Here is an 8493-nt window from a genome sequence, read left to right as displayed (position 1 = left end):
CGGCAAAAGCAGTTTGTTCTGCATTTCAGCGCAACAGCAGAAGCAGAGCTTGAGATAAGGGGGACGTGGTGTTATCCCATTAATTAAAAACTGCAAACCTCATTCATAAAAGTCCTGTCAACGATTGCATAGGTGTTGACTGCAAGTTATATAGTTGCCAGATCTTGAGAGAACCAGATGGCAGAAGGGTGATACCCCCAGACCAATGATTTCCTGTAGGCTCATGGGCTCCTTTGCATGAATAGAGCTCTTGTGCACAATGCTCCCTCTAAGCTGTGGAGTCTCGTGAGCAAAAATTCTATTTTGTGAGCTACTGACATTAAAGCTGTGAGTGAGCAATTTGGCTGCTGCATAAATTAGTCTGCTCTGGAGCCATCCTCCCTGAGCTAAGACAAAAATGTGTGAGCCGGAGGCTAAAGAACTGTGAGCTAGGTCACACTAACTCAGCTTAGAGGGAACACTGCTACATTCAGCGGAAGAAACAGAACAGAGTGCACACAGAGCTCCAGTCTAAGGCATTTTGACTCTTAGGAATTCTGAGGACAAGCCCCAGAATGTACAAAAACATTTGATGTCTTTCTTCTATACTGTTTTGATTATCTACGAAGCAAATTCTTTTTATTACAATGGCAAAACTATTTCATAAGACAGCAGAAAGGTAAAGGCGCAGTGATTGATCCAGATCCCAGCTTGAACATATTTATAGTGTGCATTTTTTCTCTCTGTGTGTATGTGTGCCAACGAGATCTGTCAGTCTTAGTAAAACTAGAACTTGCCTTATACAATATATCATACAGTTTATTCATTAAAATGTCATTTGTTTACTGCACGGTACACAAAGTCCATGCTAAATGCAAGCAGTGGCCCTTATTCACAAAAGTATTTTTAAAATTAGGTTTGTTTTCATTCTCTGTGTGCAAACACAACCCTCCCCACCCCCTTAAATTAAATAATTCATACATAAGATACACAGCTCATATATGGCTTTCATGGCAACTGACGTGCATTACAACTTCTTGGTATTCTCCGATACCAATCCCTGATAGTGTGGAACATAATCAGCTCAAATAGGGGAAGGCCAGAAGAAACAGAGAAAACCCAGAGAGCCGTGCAGAGCCACTCAAGTTCCTATGACATTACTGAAGTTCCTATGACATCACATCCTGCCCTGGTAATGATCAGATGGGGCCAGACAGGCTTCTGATTCTCCGTATCTCCCATGCACTGTTTTGCAGGTGGTTTTATGCAAGTTACACCCATGCATCCAAATCAGTGGTGGTTCTTGTGTCTATAGATATGGTATAGTTACATGGCAGACTTATTGGAGGTGATACTGAACATAAGGTAAAGGTAAAGGTTCCCTTGCTCGAAAGCCAGTCGAATCCGACTCTAGGGTTGCGGTGCTCATCTCCGTTTCAAAGCCGAAGAGCCAGCACTGTCCGAAGACGTTTCCGTGGTCATGTGGCCGGCATGACTAAACACCAAGGCGCACGGAACGCTGTTACCTTCCCACCAAAGTGGTACCTATTTATCTACTTGCAATTTCTTGCTTTCGAACTGCTAGGTTGGCAGGAGCTGGAACTAGAGATGGGAGCTCACTCCGTCTTGCGGCACCCGGGTCTCGAACTGCTGAACTACTGACCTTCCACAGCCTGCAGTTCAGCGTCTTAACCACTTGAGCCACCACAGCTCCATGATATTGAACATACGAAGCCACTTTATCTGGAATAAGAACACATCTTGCCCAGTCACGTCTCTTGTGACGGGCAGAAGTTCTCCAGTGTTAGACGGAGGTTTCTCACAGGTCAAGATCCTTTTTACATGGAGATCCTTTTTAACCTGAGATCCTTTTTAACTGGAGATGCCAGGGACTGAACCTGGGGACCTCTGCACCTGTGCTGGACCACTGACTCACAGCTCTCCCTTCCACTGTGACCTTGTTGTTGACTCCGATGTACCGTTAACGTTGGTAGTTTTCAACAGATCTTCACCACATAAGGATATGGCGTTGAGGTACATTTGTTGCTCAACTGAAGAGACTTCCTATGATTCCTGAATCCCTACCCACCCTTCCAGAAAGTTTTTAAAAACTGTACACTTGGGTAGAAATGTCATTATGCCACTCCCATCATCTACAAGTAAGCCTAGAGCGCAGTCATCTAAGTCTCTATAAATCAGTCTTCTATGGCACGCATTTATACAGGGCGAGATGGTAATGGCTGGTGTCACTGGTCAAAATCATTTCTTCTTCCTCCTTCTTCTTTTGCCTAAAAATGTATTCCAGCTAAGGATGGCAGAACAGAAGGAGAAAGAAAATAACTCCAAATCGTGAGCTCTTCTATAAGCACCTCGAGTTACCCGCTCAAGGCTTTGTAGTTCTTTTAAAGGCAGACATCTGTATCCATCCATCCTACGTATAGCTAAGATGGTCCAAGGACGATTTGGCAGGGAAGATAACAGCTTGGAGGGAAACGAAGATGTTTTAGTGCCATTTCATTCACCCTGCAATAGAATTAAAAAGAAGAAAAACGGCTTTACTGTAATGTGATATTTTAGGCATGTAAGTGGAGAAAGATCGACGAGAGCATTTAAGGAGGACCTAAAGGAGACTGCATATTGTGGGAACGAAAACTGAATAAACTGTTTTTGCAGCAGAAACAAAAGCTTGAAGATGAAGCTTGAAGGTTATTGAATCTGTTTTACTGTTTGTAATTTGTTTTAAACCTGATTTGATTGTATCCTCATGAAATGTTGCACACTGCCCTGATCCCCAGGTATGGGGGAGGGCTGTTTAAAAATGTAATTGATAAATAAATAAGTAAATGAACAGATTCATTGTGATTTGATGAAGTGGGATCTAGTCTCCGTCTCAATAAATCTAAGGTGCCACAAGACTTCAGTGTCATTTAAAGCTCCCCCCCCCGGGGGCATTACGTGCCACTCTCCGCTTGTCGCCAAGGTGGATTTTGCAAATCTAAACATGTTTTGAATAACAGAATAAGGCTGTTTCTTGTCACCTTAGGAAATGGACCATGAATTCAAAGCAAGACCGGCAGATGTCAAACATGCTCTGAATTCAGGGGCCAGTGAGGTTTTCTGATTTTCACAATCTCTTATGTATCCAGATTTCTCTGCTGACAAAAGTTCACCAAGTTTCGTGAGTCGTAGGAAGAACAGAGAGCCCAGTTCCTTGGCTAGCTCCTGATTCTCCTTCTCTTCCCCTCCCACCTCCTTGTATTGAATGATTGGCTGAGTTGGAGAATTTATCTCTGGCCTTTCTTCTACGGTATATCACTAGACCAGAGGTAAGCATCTCCTAGCATGTGTACCAAACACTGGATCAAAAGACACAAGGCTGGGTCTCCACTCAAAATACCAAGGATGGATGTGGGGCTCTGGATGTCCCGCTCGGTTTCAGCTCACTCTCACTGGGCTTTTTGGCTCATCTTATTTTCATCACATGTGCCTGTATTGCATTGCTTTCCCCCCATTGTCCACACATTTTGCTCCCTCTAGTGGTTGCTTCGATATTTCATTCCTGTATCTCCGGCTTCTTTATGAGCACTTTAATTGTCTGATCAACCCTTTCCCCCTCCCTTTTCATTTTCAGGCATGCCAGTATCTTCATGGGTACATATTGCAAGGGTTTTTTTGGCACCCAAGCCTCAATGATTGCTTTCTTCTGACCTAGGCAGCTCACAGTTAAAAATATCTAGACAACAACAGTCAAGCTAAGTAAATAAAACCAAATCAAAAGCAACCTAAACAAACAAAAATAAGAATAGCTACTCTTAACTTGTTCTTAATTGTTAAAAAGTGACTCTTCATTTGGTTTTCATTCATTTAGTTTGACTTAGTTGTTGAAACTAATTTTCGTGTTTTTTTCTGTTTCTATCAAGGGTATTTTGCTTATGGAAATAGTCCAGCTTGCAATTCCAAATCTGGCATCACTTCACGTTCCCCCAAACTGAACACAGCAGATCCCAAAAGCAGAATCTTCCTATCCCAAATTGGAACCTAATTTGAGGTGGGGCTGAGGAAACTACCTCCTCCTCCTCCTCTTTGTTGGGTCTGTTAATTCTCAAAGCAAGTCAAGCGAATTCAGTTTTTTAAAGATCTAGGAGGAGGATTGTTGATACATTGCAGAAAAAACTCTTTACCTCTCATTTTCCAAATGACAAGAAACAAGGAAGATGCAGGTCTTCTAGTTGTGAAGCACCGCCTGGCTTGGTTCTGATGCTGCTACTGGCTCTTCTGTATTCTTACAAAGTTTAGGTTCACCTGGAAGAAACACACACGCACAAACATCTGGTAAATGTTGTCACAAACCCATGCATATTTCCCCATTACTTTGTTTTTGTGTGGCAAAAGCTCCCAATGGGCCAAAGCACTTGATACATTGCACCCATATATTATATAACCTGGTGGCTGCTTCTATCTTGCCGTGAAGAAGCTGCATGAGAAGAGAGGGTAACAAACATACTCCTGTCCCTGCTACTTATTCACCCGTAGGGTTTTATGGGAGATAAATTTGGTAGGTTATATTGGCCTGTATCCTTCCTCTAGCCCAAAGTAATTAATTAATTGTCGTATGGCATGGCGTGTGAAATAGCCAAGGGTTTGTTTGGCTGTCGAAGCTGTAGCTCTTTTTTGGCACCACTAGGTGGCGAGCTGTGCTTATTTGTAGGCTGAGAGTGCTGTGATTTGCCTAAGGTCACCCAGCTAGCTTCAAGTGGAGAATCAAAACCGGTTCTCCAGATCAGAGTCCACCGCTCTTAACCACTACACCAAACTGGCTCTTGTCTAGCCCAAGGTGCCTTCCTCCAACAGAAGTGGCTGTTCCACTGGAGGAAGAGCCAGTTCTTTTGATGGAAAGTTCCTCAAGCCCAAGGCAGATCATGGGGGGGGGGGCAGGAAGGGCTACATCAGTGCTTAGTTCTCATGGCCCTTTCTTACACACCCAAGGAAATGCCGATTGCCACTTTGGGGTCAAGAAGCAATTTTCGTAGAATCGTAGACTCACAGAGTTGGAATGGGCCATCACAGGCCATCTAGCCCAACCCCCTGCACAGTGCAGGATCAGCCCGGAGCATCATCCCTGACAAGCGTTTGTCCAAGATGGGCAGCCATGTTGGTCTGAAGCAATAGAACAAAGTTAGAGTCCGGTGGCACCTTGAAGACCAACAACATTTTATTCAAGGTGTGAACGACTATGATCTGTAATTCCATTTCATTGTCTGACAAAGTGCGCATGCACACGAAAGCTTACACCTTGAATAAAACTTTGTTGGTCTTAAAGGTGCCACTGGACCAGTGTTCCCTCTGAGCTGAGTTGGTGTGAGCCAGCTCACAGTTTTTTAGCCTCTGGCTCACAGATTTCTGTCTCAGCTCAGGGAGGAGGGCTCCAGAGCAAACTAATTTATGCAGTAGCCAAATTGCTTGCTCACAACTTTAATGCCAGTTGCTCACAAAGTAGAATTTTTGCTCACAAGACTCCACAGCTTAGAGGGAACATTGCACTGGACTCTAACTTTGTTCAAGTGTTTGTCCAGCTGCTGCTTCAAGACTGCCAGGGAGGGGGAGCTCACCACCTCGCTAGGCAGCTGATTCCACTGATGCACAATACTTACTGTAAAAAAGTTTTTCCTAAGATCTGGCCGGTACCTTCCCACCCTTAATTTAAACCCATTCTTGAGAGTTCCTCTCCTCTGCTGCCAACAGGAACACCTCCCTGCCCTCCTGTAAGGGACAGCCCTTCAGATACTTCAAGAGAGCAATCATGTCCCCCCCCCCTTCCAGGCCAGTTTGACCAGGGATCCTGGAGAGTTTCTTTACCATCTTCTGGGCATGGAGCAGGGGTCACTGGGGGGTGTGGTGGGGAGGTAGCTGTGAATTTCCTGCATTGTGCAGAGGGTTGGACTAGATGACCCTGGAGGTCGCCTTCCAACTCTATGATTTTAATGAAGGAGTTTTGGCTATAGCAGCCTGAATAGCCCAGCTTAGCAGGGTTGGCCATCGCACTTGGATGGGAGACTACCAAGGAAGACCAGGGTGGTACGCAGAGGAAGGCAAAGGCAAACCACTTCTGCTTGTCTGGAACACCCCATGGATGGGTCACCACGAGTCAGTTGCAACTCAGCAGCACATTCTTCTCCTTTGGTGTAGGCCAGTTTGGTGTAGTGGTTGAGTGCTTGGACTCTAATCTGGGAGAACCGGGTTTGATTCCCCACTCCTCCACTTGCACCTGCTGATGTGACCTTGGGTCAGTCACAAGCTCTGGCACAGCTGTCCTTGAAAAAGAGCAGTTTGTGTCAGAGTTCTCTCAGCCCCACCCACCGCACAGGGTGTCTGTTGTGGGGAGGGGAAGGGAAAGGAGTTTGTAAGCCGCTCTGAGAGTCCTTTGGGTAGTGAAGGGCGGGGTATAAATCCAATCTCCTCCTCCTCCTCCTCCTCTTCTTCTTCTTCTTCTTCTTCTTTTCGCTATTCTCTTCTCAAACTCCACACCGTCAAAATAATCCTCAATACTAATGAAACAAAACTTCTATGCCTACCTCTTCTATTTGGAATGCATCTCATCATGATACAAAATTAGAAAAGAAACCTGGTTGGGGTTTTTTAGTACAGATCAATTGGCCTGTGGGCTTCTGATGATGTTAAGTGCCTACAATTAGTGGGAGGTACAGTAATAACAGGAAGAGAATTACACAGCCAGAAAAAGAAATCAGTCATCATTATTTTCTTGGGGTGGGACAACTTAACATTACTTTACAGCAATACTTACAGCAGCTATTTAAAATGACATCAAAGGCTTCTGTTAAAATATTGCCATTCAAACTTTCCCATTTTCAGGTCACTACACTCATCAGTGTCTTAAAATCATCCCGTATTTAAAAAGCAAGGCTTTCAGCTCTGACCATAAGAAGAAGAAAAGAGGAAGAGAAGAAGAGATTGGATTTATACCCCACCCTTCACTCGGAGTCTCAGAGCGGCTTACAATCTCCTTCCCTTCCTGTTATGTCCGCGGACCGCCACTGGGAGCCCGCGATACAGCGGAGCTTGAGTCCAGAGAACAATGAGGACTAGGCTCCTGCACCCTGCCTCTAGGGGAACCAATGGGACATTGGCGGGAGGTTTGAATGGGCCAATGGGATTCCACAGGGGTTCCCCAGACTGTATATAAGCGGCCGGTCGTTGGTTGGCGTGCGTGTTGTGTACTAATAAAGTGTGCCGTGTATTATGCATGCCTCGGTAGTTCTTCCATGCGGTTAACCCACTACACAACACTTCCTGTCCCCACAACAGATACCCTGTGAAGTAGGTGAGGCCGAGAGAGCTCTGAGACAACTGCTCTTGAGAGAACAGCTCTGAGACAACTGTGGCTTGCCCAAGGTCACCCAACAGCTGCTCAGGGAGGAGTGGGGAATCAAACCTGGTTCTCCCAGATTAGAGTCCGCGCTCTTAAACACTACACCAAACTGACCACATGGAACAACTAGAGACCCTCAGATGGGAATGCACATCCTAATTTGTATGCAGGCAACCTCTTTATAGATCTGTGGTGTTTCCTCCACTATAAGAACCTTCGATCAAATGTGCCTCCAGAGTTCTATATTTCCCAGGAATGTGTGGTCTAATTCAGATCGGGACCACAGTGCAGATGGAGAACAGGCTTCAGCCCGCATCTTTTTACTGATCTGAAACAGCTGCCATCTGCCCCACTGGCCCTTTCTTACACGCCCAGGGAAATGCCGATCACCACTTTGGGGTCAGGAAGCAATTTTTCTCCAGGCCAGTTTGGCCTCAGTGATCCTGGAGGTTTTTTGTCATCTTCTGGGCAGGGAGAAGGGGTCACTGAGGGTGTGTGTGAGGGAGGTATTTGTAAATTTCCTGCATTGTGCAAGGGGTTGGACTAGATGACCTTGGAGATCCCTTCCAACTCTATGATTCTATGAAATGTAACGGCTTGGATCTTATTTCTCTCTTTCACGAAGTTGGATGGCTGTGACTCCTTTCCATGAATTTTTCCTCCAACAAAGAAAGACTTAATTAGAAAAAGCCTCTCACCATCAAAAAAGTCATTCCCCATTGGAAGTAGTCTTTCTCTTTTGAAGGAAGACTTAGTGCAAGACAGTCGTAGGACCCAGCTTTAGTGGGAAAAGTCATAGAATATAACCCAATGTAAGTCCCCAACAGGGCAAATAATGGCTCCCTGGGGCCATTTCAAGTTGGCAAAACAGTGCAGATGAGAAGGCTGAAACCCATTCTCCATGTTGGTGGCACATCAGTCCTTGTGCACACCTATCCCATGGATCTTCCATTCACTGCAGATGTAACCAATACGTAAGTGCTGTCAAATCACAGCCAACTTATGGTGACCTCTTTTTCAAGACGACTAAGTAGCAGAGGTGGTTTGCCTTTGCCTTCCTCTGCAGAGTCTTCCTTGGTGGTCTCCCATCCAAGTACCAACCCTGCTTAGCTTCTGAGATCTTATGA

At 45.2% G+C, this 8493-nt stretch overlaps 1 protein-coding gene across 1 annotated transcript in view; it reads right to left on the bottom strand.

The window, feature by feature from the left end:
• Window positions 1-2194: 2194 nt before the first annotated feature.
• Window positions 2195-8493, bottom strand: part of PDE1A (phosphodiesterase 1A) — a 156551-nt gene continuing 150252 nt past the window's right edge. Inside the window, exons 15-16 of the mRNA XM_015406081.1 lie at window positions 4161-4281; window positions 2195-2502 (exon numbers count right to left, since the gene is read on the bottom strand). Coding sequence (XP_015261567.1) covers window positions 4205-4281 — 77 coding nt within the window. The 3' untranslated portion in view covers window positions 2195-2502; window positions 4161-4204. The remainder of the gene's footprint in view (window positions 2503-4160; window positions 4282-8493) is intronic.

This window comes from Gekko japonicus, unplaced genomic scaffold (assembly GCF_001447785.1).
Source record: "Gekko japonicus isolate JY-2015 unplaced genomic scaffold, Gekko_japonicus_V1.1 scaffold630, whole genome shotgun sequence".
NCBI classification, from domain to species: Eukaryota; Metazoa; Chordata; class Lepidosauria; order Squamata; family Gekkonidae; genus Gekko; species Gekko japonicus.
The sequence above is the reverse complement of the archived record's forward strand: the minus strand, read 5'-3'. Positions and strand labels throughout refer to the sequence as shown.